Genomic DNA, 20,402 nt, shown 5'->3' with positions numbered 1-20,402 from the left:
GGAAAGTAGCGGCCCAAATTGGCACATATGTGAATAGACCTCATTTTGGCCTCAAGATCTCATTTGCCTTTTGTGTTTCTCCTTTAGGGTTGGTGTTGATTCCGACCAAGAACATTTGGTAAATATGCATTTGTGTTGTCTCTAGCATTTCCATCAAACGTGCAGCTGTTCAGAAAGAAAATGGCCTCCCGTAGACTTCATGCCACTATTATTTTAGATCCTGTCCTGTTTGTACCAGCTTTTAACTGACATCATTACTGGCTTTTCTCACTGCTCCATAGAGACAAAACCAAATTTTAGACAACATGTGGTTATCAGGGGTGACGGCTCTCCTATCTGTGGGCCAGCCTGAGCTTTGGCTGTGGAGGGGAACAGTCCCTTAAGCACTCCTGGGTTTTCAAGCGACTGCTCTGGCACATGGAGCCTTTTTCCACTCTGGTTTGCGCATGAAGGCTTGTCTCTGATGTCAGTCCCACTCCAGCTGCTCTTCCTGTGTAACTTTCAAATTGGATGACCAGCAGCTGCCCTTGAGAACCTCCTAGAAGCTTTGAAATCTTTAACCAGTCTTCCCTGGCTGTTCAGGAGAATGTACTTTTTTGTACTTTCCCCCTGCCTCTACCTTGCCCATGAATCCTTGCTTAATTCGAGGTACCCTTTTCTCATTTGTTCCTCTGAACCTGAGCCTGGTAGGTCACTTCTCTAGACTGGCCACCTTTTCTGCTGTTTTCCATCTGCTTTTTAATGGCTTCTGAGCACCACTGAATACATGACACTATCCTAGACATTAGATAGGAAATCACAAAAATTATGTTTTTAAAGATGGAAAGCCTCTCTTCCAAAACATATTCTTTTTCTTGTCTGAAACAAGCTGTGGTCTATTTGTCTTCAGGGTGTAGTTCAAAAAAGAAAATCATTTCTCAGATTCATTTCCTAAATGCTAATTTTGTTAGCTGTTGAGTGATGAGTGTATATGTAATACAGTAAGTACTTGCCTCTTTTGTGGGTCAGAACTGGACAAGTATAGTTTCACGGGCTAGAAATACTTGTGCAAACCAGACTGGATAAATCCCCATGATGCCGAGATGCTGGGCTAGTTTCTAAGAGGTAGTAGTTCTTCAGTGCCTCCACCCTTGTGTCCAAACAAGAATAAAGTATCATACAATTCACCAGACAAATGCTTGGTCATGATCCACATAAGTCTCCGCCTGCTATGTCACCTCTGTCACCACAGAGGAGAAAGGGGAACGGAGAAACCCAGGTAGGTGAGTACTAGCTGTAAGATACAGAAAAAAAATACCGTTTTTCCCTTGCTTTCCAAACCCTATGGGTGTCTTGCTTTGTTATATTGTGTAGGCAATATTTCAAGTGTCCCCTGGGAAGCAGAGAGGAATGTGATAGTAAGTAATGGAGCATATGGGGTTTAGGTGTATAAGTGTTTTGCGGTGAGGGAATCGTGAGATTTATAGATCAGTTGCTCTTCAAAACACAGATACACAAACCTTTGTTTACCAGTGTGAAAGGAAGGAAGTACAGGTGTTTTTCAGGTCTCCTAGGCCCGTACAGCATTCTCAAACATTCTTATATTGTATATGTTTTGATACATGTTGAGAGGAAGATTGATTTTTTTTTTTGAGAGGAAGATTGATTAATTGATATTGAAGATTAGGAAGGATAGGAAAGAACCAAAATCCTGTGTTCTCAGAAAGCATAGAACCGTGGAACATCCACACTAGAAGGGGCCTTTGAGATTCTTTACACCTTGCACTGCATACACAAAGAAATCCAGGCTCAGAGGGGGGAAGGGACTTGTCCAACTAGTTCATGTCAGAGCTGAGGTGAACCAGATCACCTAACTCCCATTGCTGACTGTGCCACATTACAAATAAGGACCCAGTTTGTTTTTGGAAACTATTTTAGAAGAGGCCTGCTTGCTATGTTAGTTTTCAGTTCTAGCCAGTCAGGCTTACCATGGAATTTTTTTTTTTTTTTTGCTAGCTTTCATTTTGCTAGTGTTTTAAGAACATAGTAGCATCTTTGCAAATGCCAGTTACTTTTGGAACCCATATCAACTCCCAAAGATAGGGATAGGATGTCAATGTGATGTTTTCTACTTAAGATGCAGTTCACATTGTGGGTATAAGTCTTTCAGATTTAAGGATTAATTATTCCACATTGATTTTTCTAAATGACAATAGACTCATAAATCAGCAGGCAGCCTGAGTAATAGAGGTGTTTGGAAAAACATTTCAGTTTTGTATTCCAAAGCTGCAATATACAAGCTATTAAGTTTCTAATGTTACCCATGATAGAGAGTATCTTGTATGAAGTAGGCCCTATTTCCAAGTCTACAAAGAAATGATTCTAAATTGTTTTTTTGTCTTGGTATATGTATTGATTTCTTTATTATCTGTTTGCAGGGTATTCCTGAAAATGAGAGAAGAACCACCAAAGCAGAGAGTGCCTGGCTTTTCCGGATATGGTACAACTTTGACCATAAGTATCCTTAACTGAGGGGAAAACATGGTAGTGTGAACATGGCCAGTTTCAACTTAATGGAACAGCTCTTCTGACTCTTCCCTTCCTGAAGTGGAATACAAAACCTACCTTGGGTCTTCCCTTTCCCCTTCAGTGTGGTGGCTGGAGAAGGTTATTAAAAGCAATCCACACAAACCAATTCCCCTGAAAAACCCATGAAGCCACCAGAGACCAGTTCATGCAAAACGTGGCTGTGTGAAGAGCCTCAGGAGCCCTTATGGTAGACTTTTCTTCCATTTTTTGTCCTATTTATTGAGCAGTCATTGTCTTTTACCTGATTTAGTGAATCTTGCAAAAGATACTTGCTGGTCCTTGTCAGTGCACTTGCTAGGGTAAAAGAGGAAAGGCTGCCTTAGGGAAGAGCTCAAGGATGAGATGAAAATAGAGTCATATTAGAGATCACAGTAGCCAGTGATGGGCCTATTTTCCCTAAGCTTTCAGGAGGCTGGAAGATTTGCCTCTCTACTCAGGGTGCCAGTGTTTCATTGTTCACCAAATCTCTTTCTTCTCCTGTTGTAACTGTCTTCTTCATAATGCTACTTTGGGTCGTGTTATGTTCTATGACCTGTTTAAAGCATGCCTTTTAAAAAACATTTTATCCCTTACTATTTATTAAAATGAATTTCTTTTTTTTTTTTTTAAAGATTTTTACTAGGGACACCTGGGTGGCTCAGCAGTTGGGTCCCTGCCTTCGGCTCAGGTCCTGATCCCAGGATCAGAGATCGAGTCCCACATCGGGCTCCCTGTGAGGAGCCTACTTCTCCCTCTGCCTGTGTCTCTGCCTCTCTCTCTCTCAGTCTGTCTCTCTCATGAACAAATAAATAAATCTTTAAAAAAAAGATTTTTAACTTATTTGAGAGAGAGAGCGAACATGAGAGAGAGAAAGAGAGCATGAGCAGAGGGGAAGGATAAAAGGAGAAGCAGACTCCCCACTGAGCAAAGAGCCCAATGCAGAACTCGATCCCAGGATCTTGGGATCATGACCTGAGCCAAAGGCAGATGCTTAACTGAGCCACTCAGGGACCCTGAAATCAACTTCTTAGCTGAAAATTGAACTGGAAAAAGGTAACATGTAGTTCTTTCAGGCTGAGGCTTATTAGTAAATTAATCAAAAAGTGATTCATGTTCTACCAAAGAGAATTTGGGACAACCATGTAAAAAATGTTTCCCTTGCTATTTACTTTCTGATGGAAGCCTTATATATTTAAGAAAAATGCACATGGCACTTATCATTAGAAGCTACTATTTACTATATTCCCTTTGCGAGACTTTTATAGTCACTTTTTGCAAGTACTCAAGATTAAATTACTATATGGAAATAAGAATGCAAGCATGTGTGTGGTATTAAGACTCCCAATAGGGAGAGAGATCCTGCGTCTTTAAAATTGTTTAATGATTATGTCATTAATTTTGGCTCCATTATCAGCATTTTGGGTTATAAGCCACTCCCGTATCTCTTGGAGCTTTTTCTTCCCTCTGATTTAACAAAAATTGTCTAATGTTTGTTGCATAAAATGTTTTGTACATTTTCTGCATAATGTATGTACAAAACAAATAAATAATCCTAATGCAGAGAAAGAGTAGAATAATAGCTTATTTTTTCTGTATAATCTTATAGAAGTAAACACTAAGATTTGACTCAGTACTACACTGTTAAGTACTACTAGACTAAGACTCAGTAATTTTTTTTTGTTTTTTTGTTTTTGTTTTTTTTTTTAGTGAGAGAGATTGAGAGCTGGGGCAGGGAGGGGCAGATGGAGAGGAGGAGAGAGAATTCTAAGCAGACTCCACACCCGACATGAGGCTCAGTCTCTTGACCTTGAGATCATGACCTGAGCTGAAAGCAAGATGGGATGCTTAACTGATTGAGCCACCCAGGCACCCCAAGACCCAGTAATTTTAATACCTAGTGCCCTAGTAGAATTAATCATTCATCATTCTAGATTTCAAGTCCTTTGTGTAGTCAGATTGTTATAATTGAGATATAACTTAAATAATATACCCAGATCTTAAGCTTGCGACCTATGTGTATATACCTATGTGGTTGCTACTCATGTAAAGATACATAGAACATTCCCAGCATCCCAGAAGCTGCCCTGTGTTCCCTTACAGTCAGTAGTGCCTTCCCTGCCACCCCCTTCCCCATAAAGGGCAACTGCTTATTCTGATTTCTAGCAACATGGATTGGTTTTACCTGGCTTTGATCTTCATATAAATGGAATCATATATTATGTATTATTTTATCTCTTGCTTTTTTCACTTAGCAACATGTAATTTATCCATATTGTTGCTTGTAGCAGTAATTCCTTCTTCTTCATTCCTGTATGGCGTTCCATAGTGTGATTATACTACAGATTTCTTTGGGTTTTTTTCCCAACCACTCTGTGGATGAACATTTAGGTTGTTTCCAGCTTTTGGCTATTACGAACAAAGTTTTGTTTGTTTTTTTTTAATAAATTTATTTTTTATTGGTGTTCAATTTACCAACATACAGAATAACACCCAGTGCTCATCCTGTCAAGTGCCCCCCACCAGTGCCCATCACCCATTCACCCCCACCCCCCACCCTCCTCCCCTTCCACCACCCCTAGTTCGTTTCCCAGAGTTAGGAGTCTTTCTTTTTTTAAATTTTTATTTATTTATGATAGTCACAGAGAGAGAGAGAGAGAGAGAGAGGCAGAGACACAGGCAGAGGGAGAAGCGGGCTCCATGCACCGGGAGCCCGATGTGGGATTCGATCCCGGGTCTCCCGGATCGCGCCCTGGGCCAAAGGCAGGCGCCAAACCACTGCGCCACCCAGGGATCCCAGAGTTAGGAGTCTTTATATTCTGTCTCCCTTTCTGATATTTCCCACACATTTCTTCTCCCTTCCCTTCTATTCCCTTTCACTATTATTTATATTCCCCAAATGAATGAGAACATATAATGTTTGTCCTTCTCCTATTGACTTACATCATTCAGCATAATACCCTCCAGTTCCATCCACGTTGAAGCAAATGGTGGGTATTTGTCATTTCTAATGGCTGAGTAATATTCCATTGTATACATAAACCACATCTTCTTTATCCATTCATCTTTCGATGGACACCGAGGCTCCTTCCACAGTTTGGCTATTGTGGACATTGCTGCTATAAACATCGGGGTGCAGGTGTCCCAGCGTTTCATTGCATCTGTATCTTTGGGGTAAATCCCCAACAGTGCAATTGCTGGGTCGTAGGGCAGGTCTATTTTTAACTCTTTGAGGAACCTCCACACAGTTTTCCAGAGTGGCTGGAAATGGCTGCACCATTTCACATTCCCACCAACAGTGCAAGAGGGTTCCCTTTTCTCCACATCCTCTCCAACATTTGTGGTTTCCTGTCTGGTTAATTTTCCCCATTCTCACTGGTGTGAGGTGGTATCTCATTGTGGTTTTGATTTGTATTTCCCTGATGGCAAGTGATGCAGAGCATTTTCTGATGTGCATGTTGCCAATGTCTATGTCTTCCTCTGTGAGATTTCTCTTCATGTATTTGCAAATGATGTATCAGATAAAGGGCTAGTTTCCAAGATCTATAAAGAACTTATTAAACTCAACACCAAAGAAACAAACAATCCAATCATGAAATGGGCAAAAGATATTACAAACAAAGTTAAACATCCTTGTATGCATCTCTTGCTGACCATCAGCACTCATTCCTCTTGGGTACGTGCCTAGGAGAAAAATCTAAGGCAAGTATATTGTTCAGCTTTAATAGATATCGTCAACCAGTTTTCCACAAGGGTCATAACCAATTTACATGCCCACTAGCAACTCAAGGGAGTCCCACTTGTTCCACATCTCCACCGAAACTTGATGTTTAATTAACCTTTTAAATTTTAGCCATTTCCATGGGTGTGTAGTGATACCGCATGTGGTATAATTTGCATTTCTGTCATGGCCAATGAGATCATGCATCCCTTCATATGTTTATTGGCTATTTGGACTTCTTTTTTTTTTTTTGATGTGTGTTTATTTAGTAGTTCTTTTGCCCATTATTTAATTGAATTGTCTTATCTTTTTCTTACTGACTTGTAGTTCTTTTTATGTTTCAGAATTGGGTTCTCTGTTGGTTATATGTACTATGAATATCTTCTATGTGGTCTATGTATACAATGGAATATTACTCAGCCATTAGAAACGACAAATACCCACCATTTGCTTCGATGTGGATGGACCTGGAGGGTGATATGCTGAGTGAAATAAGTCAATTGGAAAAGGACAAACATATGGTCTCATTCATTTGGGGAATATAAAAATTAGTGAAAGGGAATAAAGGGAAAGGACAGAAAATGAGTGAAAATATCAGTGAGGGTGACAAAACATGAGAGACACCTAACTCTGGGAAATGAACAAGGGGTAGTGGAAGGGGAGGTGGGCGGGGGGTTGGGATGACTGGGTGATGGGCACTGAGGGGTGCACTTGGCAGGATGAGCACTGGATGTTATGCTATATGTTGGCAAATTGAACTCCAATTTAAAATTTTTTTAATTAATTAATTAATTTTAAAAAGAATATCTTCTCCTAGTCTGTAGCTCACCTTTTCTTTTTCTTGATCCTGTCTTGTGAGGAACAGAAATTCTTCATTTTAATGAGGCTTACTTTTCTTTTGGTGCTTTTGTGTCTTGATAAATCTTTTATATCCCAAGGTCCTGTGTTTTCTTCTAAAAATGTGATTGTCTTAGCTATCATATTTAAGTCTTTGACCCACCACAAATTAGTTTTTGTGTATGGTGTGAGGTATGGGTCAAGACCTACTTTTTTCCCATATGAGTAAGCAATTGACCCAGCACCACTTATTGAAAAGGCTATCCTTAACCCACTAAATTGCAGTGGAACCTTTGTTGTAAATCACTTGGCCATATGAGTAGAAGTCAGTTTCTGGACTTTCTTTTCCCTTTGACTTTTTTTTTCCACATCAATACCACATTCTGTTAATGATTGTACTTTGTAATAAATCTTGCTATCCAATATGGGAAATTCTACAGGTATATTATTCCTTAGTATTGCCTTGTTTATTTTAGGTTCATTGCATTTTCATCTGAATTATAAAAACAGCTTGCCACTTTCCATACACTCACTCACTCACTGACTCACTCATCCACTCACCAAAAAGACCTGCTGGCAATTCTCTCAGGTTTCTATTAAATCAACAGATGAATTTGGAGAGAACTGACATCTTAAAAATATTGAGTCTTCTAGTCTGTGAACACAGTAGATCCTTCCATTTCTTTAGATCTTCTTTAATGTCTCTCATTAATGTTTTATAGTTTCCAGTGACAAGTCTTGCGCATCTTTATAATATTTACTATCCCTAAGTATTTGATGCTATTGCAAAAGGTATTTATTTTATCTTCTACTTGTTTGCTCTTAATATATAGATCTACAATGGGGTTTTTATATATTGACCTTGTATCCAACAATCTAAAGTTTACTTATTATTATAAAATACTTTGTAGATTCTTTCTTATTTACTGTTCATAAAATCAGATGAAAAATAATGTGTTCTTTTTTCTTTTGTAACACTTTACATTTTTTATGTCTTATTACACTGGCCGGACCTCTCCAGTACAGTGTTGAATATAAGTGATGATAATGGAAATTTTTGTCCTATTCTTGACCTCGGGAGAAAAATTTTTAATAAATCACCATTAAGTATGATGTTAGCTATTGTGTTTTGAGATAGCCTTTGTCAAGTTAAGGATACCCCTTCTGGGCAGCCCGGGTGGCTCAGCGGTTTAGCACCGCCTTCAGCCCAGGGCCTGATCCTGGAGACCGGGATCAAGTCCCATGTCGGGCTCCCTGCATGGCGCCTGCTTCTCCCTCTGCCTGTGTCTCTGCCTTCTCTCTCTCTCTCTCTCTCTCTCTCTCATAAATAAAATCTTTATTAAAAAAAAGGATATCCCCTTCTATTTCTAGTCTGCCGAGAGTTTTATCATGAACAGGCATTGAATATTATTAGATGCTCTTTCTGCATCAGTTGAGATGATCATGTATTTAATTTGTTCTCCTTTAATCTGTCATTGTGCTTATTTTCATTGAATACTAAACCAGTCTTGCATGGCTGGAACAAATACCCACTTGGTTGTGATACACATCCCTTGTGTGTGTCACTGGATTTAGTTTACTGACATTTTTGTGTCTGATTTTTGTGTCTGTTTTCATGAGTGATACTGGTTTGTGGGTTTTTTTGTCATTGTTGTAGTGTCCTTGTCAAGCATCTATAACAAGATAATGCTGGTTTAGTGAAGTGAGTGGGGAAGAATTTTTCTCTTTTTTGATCTTCTGGAGAATTGATATTTTCTTCCTTAAGTGCTGGGAAGACTGTACCAGTGAAGTCACTTGGGCCTGGAGTATTTTGTCTGAGAAGGATTTCTACTTCTTTAATAGATATAGGACTAGTTCTCCTTTTTATTTTTATTTTTTATATATTTTTAAGATTTTATTTATTCATGAGAGAGACACACACACGGTGGGGAGGTGGGCAGGGAGCCTGACGTGGGACTCGATCCTAGGACTCCAGGATCATGCCCTGAGCCGAAGACAGATGCTAAACCGCTGAGCTACCCAGGGATCCCCTAGTTCTCATGTTTAAAAGACTATTTGAGAGAGAGAGAGAGCTTGTGCACACACAGGTTGGGGGAGGAGCAGAGGGAGAAGCAGAGAAGAATCTCAGGCAGACTCTGCACCAAGTGTGGAACCCAGCCTAGGACTCAGTCGCACAACCCTGAAATCATGACCTGAGCTGAAACCAAGAGTCAGACACTTAACCAACTGAGTCACCTAGGTGTCCCAAGACTATTCCTAATTTTTAATTGAGGACAGCCTTAGGTTGTGACTTTAGAAAGTGAAGAATAGGGATCCCTGGGTGGCGCAGCGGTTTGGCGCCTGCCTTTGGCCCAGGGCGCGATCCTGGAGACCCGGGATCGAGTCCCATGTCGGGCTCCCGGTGCATGGAGCCTGCTTCTCCCTCTGCCTATGTCTCTGCCTCTCTCTCTCTCTCTCTCTCTCTGTGTGTGTGTGTGTGTGTGTGTGTGTGACTATCATAAATAAATAAATAAATAAATAAATAAATAAATAGTGAAGAATATTTATATGTGTTTTTCTCCCATTGTCTCTACTTTTTCTTGATTCCCTCTTGTTTTCTTCCTGGTATAATATATATTATCATGACTTTTTATTTTTTGGTGAATAAATGAATACAGAAATAAGGGTTTATGATAGAGGAATTCATGATACATATTTTTTTCAACTTTTTTGGAATTAAATTTCCTTTGATACAAAGTTTCAACTCCTTCAAGAGGCCAGCTGAATTCACAATAAATGATTAAAAACATTTTTGCTACTAAATTCTGCAACTGGAAAATTTCATCTTTTTTCTAACTCTTAGCACTCTTTACTTTCTACCATTTTCTCCTTCAGTGCTAAATTGAGAGTGATTCTGTCTTCCCTTTGGTTTTAGTAAAATCAGAAAGGCAGTATGATGTAGTGGACATGGCAGAGGACTTGGAATCCAACCAATCTGGGTTTGTGTGTGGGTCCTTCACTTGCTTCATTGTGTGACTTTTAAGCAGATCATTCCTTTCCCTGAACCTTGGTTTCCATTTCTATGAAACAGAGATCATAACAAAATCTCCCTTTCCTGTCTCACTGGCATAATGTGGTGATGAAATAAGGCAACATATGTGAAAGCCCTTTGCTGTCCTTTGAAGTGGTGGGTACACCTTGAGGGTGGTGGTAGTGATCATGTGACTTGTTTTTTTGCGTTTGCGAAGACAGGTATGTGGCTATTCCTTAACCAGCACAGCTATCTGAAGCCTCTATTGACGCACAGTGGACCTCCTCTCACTACAACACTCCCTGCCTGCTGTGGGCCCATCGCCAGATGCCTGACCAGCCCCCAAGCTTATGAAGTAAGTTGGTTTTATCGAAAACCTAAGTACTTCATGAAGTTAAATTTATCTGCTCTGTGGCTGCATCACTGGTTTGTTTTTGCTTTGCTTGCCTTTAAGGTGATAAAACCCATAAGAGGGAATATAAGCCTATTTTGCCCAGCCAGAAAGTACATACAGATACATAGAGAAATCTATAGATGCAATTCACAGTCTCTGAAACATCATTTGAAAACAGATCTAGGGTATTACCTCATCTGTCAGTGATTTCAGTAAATAATTCTATTTTCACAGTGGTTTTCGTTTATTTGCAGTATGTGGCCAAAGCTTGGTACTGAATGTGTTATGTTTTCATCTACTAATTAGAGTGGTCACAGTCATGTTGAAAGGATTAATAAAACAATTTTTTTATACCCCTAAAGTGCAACAGATGGTCCTTTACTTCAAACCTGCCAACTTTTGGACATCCGGGAGAGTTTATCTACCAGTGTTCCACATTGCTAGGCAGCATGAGCATGTCTAGCTAGAACCTAGACAGTATTTTTTTTCCTTAGCTATTAACATGTGATTGGTGATTCAGCAAGCATTGCGACACAGAAAGAAATGACAAATGCTAACCAGCCTTTTTTTTTATTTCAAATGTACAACTTTATTTATTTTTAATTTTTTAAAATTTTTTATTGGAGTTCATTTGCCAACATTTAGCGTAACACCCAGTGCTCATCCTGTCAAGTGCCCTCCTTGGTGCCCATCACCCAGTCACCCCAACACCCCGCCCACCTCCCCTTCCACTACCCCTTGTTCGTTTACCGGAGTTAGGTGTCTCTCATGTTTTGTCACCCTCACTGATATTTTCACTCATTTTCTGTCCTTTCCCTTTATTCCCTTTCACTAATTTTTATATTCCCCAAATGAATGAGACCATATAATGTTTGTCCTTTTCCGATTGACTTATTTCACTCAGCACAATACCCTCCAGTTCCATCCACGTCGAAGCAAATAGTGGGTATTTGTTGTTTCTAATGGCTGAGTAATATTCCATTGTATACATAAACCACATCTTCTTTATCCATTCATCTTTCGATGGACACTGAGGCTCCCTCCACAGTTTGGCTATTGTGGCCATTGCTGCTAGAAACACTGGGGTGCAGGTGTCCCAGCATTTCACTGCATCTGTATCTTTGGGGTAAATCCCCAGCAGTGCAATTGCTGGGTCATAGGGCAGATCTATTTTTAACTCTTTGAGGAACCTCCACATAGTTTTCCAGAGTGGCTGTACCAGTTCACATTCCCACCAACAGTGCAAGAGGGTTCCCCTTTCTCCACATCCTCCAACATTTGTTGTTTCCTGCCTTGTTAATTTTCCCCATTCTCACTGGTGTGAGGTGGTATCTCATTGTGGTTTTGATTTGTATTTCCCTGATGGCCAGTGATGTGGAGCATTCTCTTATGTGCTTGTGGCCATGTCTATGTCTTCCTCTGTGAAATTTCTGTGCTGTCTTTTGCCCATTTCATGATTGGATTGTTTGTCTCTTTGCTGTGAAGGTGAATACATTCTTTATAGATTTTGAATACTAGCCCTTTATCTGATACGTCATTTGCAAATATCTTCTACCATTGTGTAGGTTGTCTTTTAGTTTTGTTGACTGTTTATTTTGCTGTGCAGAAGCTTGTTATCTTGATGAAGTCCCAATAATTCATTTTTGCTTTTGTTTCTCTTGCCTTCATGGATGTGTCTTGCAAGAAGTTGCTGTGGCCAAGTTCAAAAAGGGTGTTGCCTTTGTTCTCCTCTAGGATTTTGATGGACTCTTGTCTCACATTTAGACCTTTCATCCATTTTGAGTTGTTTATCTTTGTGTATGGTGTAATAAGAGAATGGTCTAGTTTCATTCTTCTGCACGTGGCGGTCCAATTTTCCCAGCACCATTTATTGAAGAGACTGTCCTTTTTCCAGTGGATGGTCTTTCCTGCTTTGTCGAATATTAGTTGACCATAGAGTTGAGGGCCCACTTCTGGATTCTCTATTCTGTTCCATGGATCTATATGTCTGGTTTTGTGCCAGTACCACACTGTCTTGATGACCACAGCTTTGTAGTACAACCTGCAATCTGGCATTGTGATGCCCCCAGCTATGGTTTTCTTTTTTAATATTCCCCTGGCTATTTGGGGTCTTTTCTGATTCCACACAAATCTTAAGATGATTTTGTTCCAACTCTCTGAAGAAAGTCCATGGTATTTTGATAGGGATTGCATTAAATGTGTAAATTGCCCTGGGTAACATTGACATTTTCACAATATTAATTCTTCCAATCCATGAGCATGGAATATTTTTCCATCTCTTTGTGTCTTCCTCAATTTCTTTCAGAAGTGTTCTGTAGTTTTTAGGATATAGGTTTTTACATCTTTGGTTCAGTTTATTCCTAGGTATCTTATGCTTTTGGGTGCAATTGTAAATGTGATTGACTCCTTAATTTCTCTTTCTTCAGTCTCATTGTTAGTGTATAGAAATGCAACCAATTTCTGGGCATTGATTTTGTATCCTGCCACACTGCCGAATTGCTGTATGAGTTCTAGCAATCATGGGGTGGAATCTTTTGGGTTTTCTATGTAGAGTATCATGTCATCGACGAAGAGGGAGAGTTTGACTTCTTCATTGCCAATTTGAATACCTTTTATTTCTTTTTGTTGCCTGATTGCTGAGGCTAGGACTTCTAATTCTATGTTGAATAGCGTTATGAAAGTGGGCATCCCTATCATGTTCCTGATCTTAGGGGAAAGGCTCCCAGTGTTTCCCCATTGAGAATGATATTTGCTGTGGGCTTTTTGTAGATGGCTTTTAAGACGTTGAGGAATGTTCCCTCTATCCCTACACTCTGAAGAGTTTTGATCAGGAATGGATGCTGTATTTTGTCAAATGCTTTCTCTACATCTATTAGAGGATCATATGCTTCTTGTGTTTTCTTTTGTTGATATGATCAATCACATTGATTGCTTTACGAGTGTTGAACCAGCCTTGCATCCCAGGGATAAATCCCACTTGGTCATGGTGAATAATCTTCTTTTTTTGAATCATTTTTTTAAAGATTTATTTATTTATTTGTTTGTTTGTTTGTTTGTTTATGAGAGAGAGAGAGAGAGAGAGAGAGAGAGGCAGAGACCAGGAGGAAGGAGAAGCAGGCTCCATGCCGGGATCCTGACGTGGGACTCTATCCCGGGAATCCAGGATTGTGCCCTGGACCAAAGGCAGGCGCTAAACTGCTGAGCCACCCAGGGATCCCCTGACTAATCTTCTTAATGTACTGTTGGATCCTATTAACTAGTATATTGTTGAGAATTTTTCCATCTGTGTTCATCAGGGAGATTGATCTATAATTCTCCTTTTTGGTGGGGTCTTTGTCTGGTTTTGGAATTAAGGTGATGCTGGACTCATAGAATGAGTTTGGAAGTATTGCATCTCTTTGTATCTTTCCGAAAGCTTTAGTATAATAGGTATGGTTTCTTTAAACGTTTTATAGAATTCCCCTGGGAAGCCATCTGGCCCTGGACTTCTGTGTCTTGGGAGGTTTTTGATGACTGCTTCAATTTCCTCCCTGGTTATTGGCCTGTTCAGGTTTTCTATTTCTTCCTGTTCCAGTTTGGTAGTTTGTGGTTTTCCAGAAATGGTCCGTTTCTTCTATATTGCCTAATTTATTGGCGTATAGTTGCTCATAATAAGTTTTTTAAATGGTTTGCATTTCATTGGTATTGGTGGTGTTCTCTCCTTTCTCATTCATTATTTTATTAATTTGAGTCTTTTCTCTCTTCTTTTTTAAGGCTGGCTAATGATTTATCTATCTTATGAATTTTTTCAAGGAACCAACTCCTGGCTAACCAGCCTTTATTTTAAAACATGAACTTCTTATTTTTCAGGTTCTTTTTTAAAAAAAAAACTTTTCTTCCAACCCAACCCTTCAGAAATAATCTGTGGCATCAAATATAGTACCCACATGAACAAAGCCCACCACCTGGACTAATCTGATGCAACCACTTGAATAGAGCAGCAAGGCAGTGGCAAAGCAGTGTAGTCATGCAGCATGTAGTTTTCTACAACGTCCTCTGTGGTATGTTAGAGCAGAGCCCACAGAGGATGGACAGGAAAAGGAGTCTTAATGGAGGTGGCACCCACAGGGCAGGGTGCCCTATAGCTTTGTGGTACATTGAGTCCATGTACCTTTCTGACAGATCATACCAGGGTGAGGGGAGCACCTATGTTGTCTTGTCTCCCTGCCACATTGCCCAGGCTCCCCTCTCCAGCAGTTTCCGTTTCCTCTGTGCCCTGTTAGACGAGACTCTGTGTAGAGTGCAGCCAGCTTTGTCAGTTCAGTCAGCGAGGCTTGGCTCTTGGATTCCAGAGACCCACTCACTGTCACCAGAAGCCAGGAGTTCCACAATAACTGTGGGTCCTGTGGAATATAGCAAAATACAACATTGTTGTATTCATTTCCTAGGACTGCCATAATGAAGTGCCACAGTCTGAATGGCTCAACAGAGATGTGTTGTCTCATAGTTCTGGAGGCTCGAAGTCTGAAGTCAAAGTGTGGGCAGGGGTGGTTCCTGCTGAGAGCTATGAGGAAGAATCTGCTCCAGGCCTCTCCTCAGCTTTTGTCTTTATCTTCACATGACATTGTGTGGGTGGGGGGCAAATTTCCCCTTTTTAAAGGACACTCAACAGTCATATTGGATCAGGGCCCATGCTAATGACTTCATCTTAACCTGATCATCTGCAAAGACCCTATTTCCATGTAAGATTGCATTCACAGGTACTGGTGGTTGGGATTTCAACATCTTTTGGGGAGATATCATCTAACCCATAACAACCATAAAACTTAATTTTTAATGTTATTTTTCATTTAATTACCTACTTTTTTAGTTATAAAAGTTACCATACTTGTGGCCAGATATTCAAACAGTATGGAACAAAGTGAAAAATCAAAGTTTGCTCCTTCTCCCAACTACATCCCCCCCAGAGGTAGTCTTTATGAAGGATTTATTGTGTGTCCTTCCTGATATATTTTATCTGCACAAACATACATGTCTATATAGCTTAGTTACAGTTTTATATAAATGAGATCACAATTGCATTGTCCTGCTACTTGTTTTTTTTTTTTCACTTGATGACATAGCATGGCTACCTTTCTATGAGTACCTGAAGACCATTACCTTCTCTTTATCCATGGCTGAATAGTGTGGCTGGACCAGCATTGATTTAATCAGTCTCCTGCAGCTAGACCTTTAGGTTGTTTCTTTTCCTTTTTTTGTCATTACAAACCATGTTTATGGGTAAAGGCACCCCAGAGCTTTGTTGTGAGTATTACTCAGGAAGGGGACAGACCCTAGTGAGCTTTCACGTTATACTGCACCAGGCAAGAGGGCATTCTGGTTGGTTGGTGGAATGAGTTTGTTTCATTTTTAATTCACATGGCTTTGAGTATTTAGGCAAATTTCGAGCAATAACAAATTAAAACTGTTTTAAATTTGTATCAGTCTCCTTAGTCTATCTTAGACAAATTTAAGATTTCCAAACATAGCTTAGAAGAGCTGGATGTCAAAGTTTGTATCAACTCTACTTCTCTGAAGGAGTATTAGTCACAGAAGCTTTTTTTGCCAGATCCATAGGAGTGTTTAGAATGATTGTTTCACTTTATATTAGAAAACAATGACTTTTGGATTTTTAAAAGTCATATGTACTTATTATAATAAAATTTCAAACAGTGTGGAAACATAAGATAAATCACTAGCAATTTTATTATGCAGAATTAATGATCATCGTTTTGTTGATTACCTTTCCAAACTTTTCTCTGCACGCATAACATTCTTTTATTTACCAAATTGGCATTACATATGCTTGATTTTTCCCCCTTTTGTAGAACTTTACTTAATTCTACTCTTTTGGCCACAAAGTCTCCATTAGAACCAAAAGCTTATTGAGCTGGAACACAAGTATATGGTGAGGGTTCAGCATATTTGGGGGATATTATATCTCTAGGCATTGTTCATATAGAAGTAATAGCTTCACTTACATAAATCCACTCAATAATCCATCAGACTTACATTTGGAGGATACTTTCTGTGTGCCCCTACCTGTTAGGTGTTTGGACTACAGCAAAGGGGCTCAGAGGCTAGTAGTGTGAGATGTGAGAGCAGACCAGTGCACCTGCAGTTGTGGTACAGGGATAAAGGGCACTGTAGGGCCAGGAGTCAGCACAGGATGCCGGGAGAGAACACAGGAGGCACACTGAAGCCAGCTTTGCTAGATCATAGAAGACGTCCAGCAGGAAGGGACTTCCTTTAACTAAGACCTCAGTGATAAACAGGCTCTATTCCCAGGAAGGAGGGCAGGGAAGACAGGAGGTAAGAGGAAGCATGAGTGATTTGGGCACCTTTCAGCAGTTCAGACGGCAGGCATACAATGTGGAGGCTGGAGTGGGTGAGGCAGATGCAGGGGGCTGGGGGTGGGGAGGGGAGGGCCAGACTCACGCAATATCTTTAAGCTAAGGTGAGGGCTATAGGCTTTATCCTGAGGGCAGCAGGCTAGCCCTAAAGGGTTTTTAATAGGGAATCCTTGCAAATTCTTCTATTGAAAATGTTTGTTGAGTCAAAAAAAAAAAAAAATGTTTGTTGAGTCGCATAGCAATTCTTAAGACTTATTTTATTTGCATTTAGAACCAGGAGCAATTGAAAGACGATGACTCCGATCTTATTCTCAATGATGGTGATATTAGTTTGACATATGGGGATTCTACTGTGAACACCGAATCAGGAGCATCTGGTGCCCCTAGAAGGTTTATGGGAAACAGTTCCGAAGATGCCTTGGATCGGGAGCTTGCATTTGGGGACCATGAACTGGTCATTCGGGGAACACGCCTGGTTCTTCCTATGGATGATTCCGAACCCCCATTAAATTTGTTAGATAATACGAGACACAGTCCAGCCTAAGCTTACTAATACTCCCTTAGTGATTTGTAAAATTTGCACATGTGATTGTGAAGAAATTTGTACTACCTAAAAAGTCCCAGTGCATGTCTCTGAATGTTTAAGCTATATAAATGCTCTTTATATGGCATTGAGAGAATATAAATATCTGTACAAGGCAGATTGTGAACAAACTATTCTTTTACATTTCATTGGCTGCACTATGTAGATTGGATCTGTTTTAGAAAAAAGTTATTTTCACAGTGATGTTGTGTGTTCTGTTAGCTTTATGTCTCAGTTAAAGTATAAGAAGTGACAGATTTACTCTTTACACTTACCTGATACTTAACTAGAGTACCAAGTTCTTGTGCCGTGAATTAATTTTGTTTTGTGGGAGGGGAGGGAGAGGAAAGAGGGAGTGCTATCTCTGGGGAAGCCCAGGGAGAAAGAATATCCTTTGTTGGGAAACTTGTGTTTATTGCTGCTGCCTTGGTCATGACCTTTGCCTTTCCTTTTCCTCTGGTGGCCTGTTGTGGCATTAGAGGTTGATGGCAATCAAATCATATCCCGTTGGAGTTGGGAGTGAAGTGGTTGGGGGGGTGCTCTTTTCCCATCCCTCACTGTGAAGGAACAGATTCATTGACTATAGCACACTGGTGTTTAGAAAAGAAGGGGTACAAATGACATCCAAGACTTTGTTCTTTTCTCCCAGACCAAGACCATAGGAAGAAGGAGTCACATCATCCAGCCAGGTTAGCCAGAATACAGGTATACATAGTGCAGGGCACATGGTTTCCACTAGCAGGGGCTGGGGCAGAGCACAGGAGCTGAGTAAAGAGAAAGGGGGGAAGTGCTTCGGAGATCTCTCTTCCCAAACGTATAAATAGTCAATACCAGATAAGTTTAAATAAGAAACTCAGTTGCTGCTTACTTTTTGATTATATACTTTATCTGTATAGCAAGCTTTGTGGTCAGATGTTTTTATATCAATTTAAATCGCTGCTCTTTAGCAGCTGAACAGGAGCAAAATGTAAAATTTTTGAATTTACTGTGTCTAATTGTCATTCGTTAGTCTGTAGCTGATGTTTAAAGTTAATTTATGACTCCATGATTGTTCCACACTACATCGAAGTCAGTCCGTAGAGAAGTGCACCACTACAGAGAGCTTATCATAAGGGCAGTCATTCTTTTATGTGTACTGGCTGGAGTTGTCTTCATTTCCATGTTACTTTTTAATATGAAATACTTAAGCTGCCGTGTAGGGGTGTGTGTATGTGTGTGTCTGGGCGGGTGGGTGGGTGAGTGTGCGTGTGGTTTTTTTTTTTCTTTTACAGTTTTCAAGGAAGAATACGTAGCAACTTCCCATTTCCTAGTCAGAGAATGACAGTAGATGCTATTTTGTAACACTGAAAATGCCTCCAGGTGCATTGAATGCTTAGAAGGGGGCTACTTTCTGATGCTGATCCCAACCTGTTAATGTTTTGGAAAACAGATTTGAACTTTTGTGGGTCTTTCCCCACTCAGGTCCGAGTAGCAATGCCTTAAATCTTACCCAATTCAAAAACTGATTTGTTCACATGATGTTCAAGTTTCCCAGCAAAAGCTGTTTTTCCAAACAAAGTATGTACTTATTCTCCCCCAAGGTACTTGTACTGTTGCAAACACTCCTTGAGATTTTAAGGGAATTCTACTATTGTACCCTTGAGTGGCAGCTCTAACTGTTGGCATAGCCATTTGTTATGTAGTGGTAGCGACTTTCCTGCTATGCAGGAACCCTGTGAAGTGTGCATTTTATATGACGTGTGCCTCTTCTTGCTGTCTCTAATTTCTTGTTAATGTGTGTTTGAGGGGCTTTGAGCTTCAGCGTCATTCACCCACGAAGTTATTCAAGTTGTAAAAGGTCATACAAGAAATTAACAACTACCTTTTTATTCTGTCAGGTTACTGAGCTCACTTTATGAAAATGGCTGTAAATACTTAGCATGACAAATTCAGTAACTTGTCTCTTTCAGCATGCATAAGACTTTTTCTTAGGGAAACCGATACAGCTTGAGTCAACTAAATCTGCCTTCGTACTCTATCAAAGGAGAACCAAGGCTGCTGTGCTTATGTCAGCATCTGGAAGATTCTCCTCTACTCTAATCTGTGTGCACATCTCTAAGCAAAGAAGAAACAACAAACTGTGCTCATATACCCATTGGTTTTCAACACCTGAGTCAACTTGAATGAAGGACAGTCTGAGTTACCATCACGCACAAGTAGAGCTGCTCTTGGACTTGCTGTTCTTTTCTCTGTGAACCGTACACGTTTGAATGACAAACACTGCATCTTTTAAAGTTATTTTGTAAGGTTCCTTGGCATTTTATCCTCGTTGTCCGTGTTTGGCAATGTGCTGTTAAAGAAATAGACTTAATCTATACGTATTTTTTGTTTTCCCCTGGAGTACTTGGACAGATGTTATAGTGGTTTCTTTTAGGAAAAATCTGTCATTAAAAAAATTATAGCCTTGCAAATAACCACTCACCGTATTTGAGTCACAGTTTATTCTAGTGAGTAGTAAAGAGTGCTGACTTCATTTGTTTTTCTACCTATACACCTACTGGGAAAGCAGGGAAGACTGATATTTTAAAAAAGAACAAACAAAACTACCAGAACATAAGGTATGGGGTTGCTAATCTGGGGGACTTTTGTGTAAGACTGGACGTATTTGCTTGTGGTCACAATTGGACCATTTAAGAAATGACACTCAAAGCAGTCAAATTCTGTCACACTGATTTGTAGCCTGTTAGCTTGGTAGTGGATAATGTCTTGAAAATGTTAGTTCCATGATATGGTGAGAGTAGATTCTGTGTCCAGTTAGGTAGAAAGACCATCCCCAAGTTTGATTGAAAGCAGGCTCATGCAAATAGCCCTTTTTCTGAGTTAAAGATAGGTCTCTCCGTACAAGAGCAGTTTCATAGGTTAGGGTTTGCTGACAGCAGCTTTGTCTAGCAAAGGCACCAGCC

At 40.0% G+C, this 20,402-nt stretch overlaps 1 protein-coding gene across 2 annotated transcripts in view; it reads left to right on the top strand.

Moving 5' to 3' along the window:
- Positions 1-19,916, top strand: part of SLC9A6 (solute carrier family 9 member A6) — a 56,894-nt gene extending 36,978 nt beyond the window's left edge. For both annotated transcript variants that reach the window (XM_072816531.1, XM_072816532.1), the window contains 4 exons: positions 88-118; positions 2,418-2,497; positions 10,362-10,467; positions 17,149-19,916. In XM_072816531.1, the coding sequence (XP_072672632.1) occupies positions 88-118; positions 2,418-2,497; positions 10,362-10,467; positions 17,149-17,421 (490 nt within the window). In that variant the 3' untranslated portion in view covers positions 17,422-19,916. The remainder of the gene's footprint in view (positions 1-87; positions 119-2,417; positions 2,498-10,361; positions 10,468-17,148) is intronic.
- Positions 19,917-20,402: the final 486 nt, after the last annotated feature.

The sequence above is a fragment of the Canis lupus genome, chromosome X, assembly GCF_048164855.1.
Source record: "Canis lupus baileyi chromosome X, mCanLup2.hap1, whole genome shotgun sequence".
Taxonomy (NCBI): Eukaryota; Metazoa; Chordata; class Mammalia; order Carnivora; family Canidae; genus Canis; species Canis lupus.
This window is presented reverse-complemented; position numbering and strand designations above follow the sequence as displayed.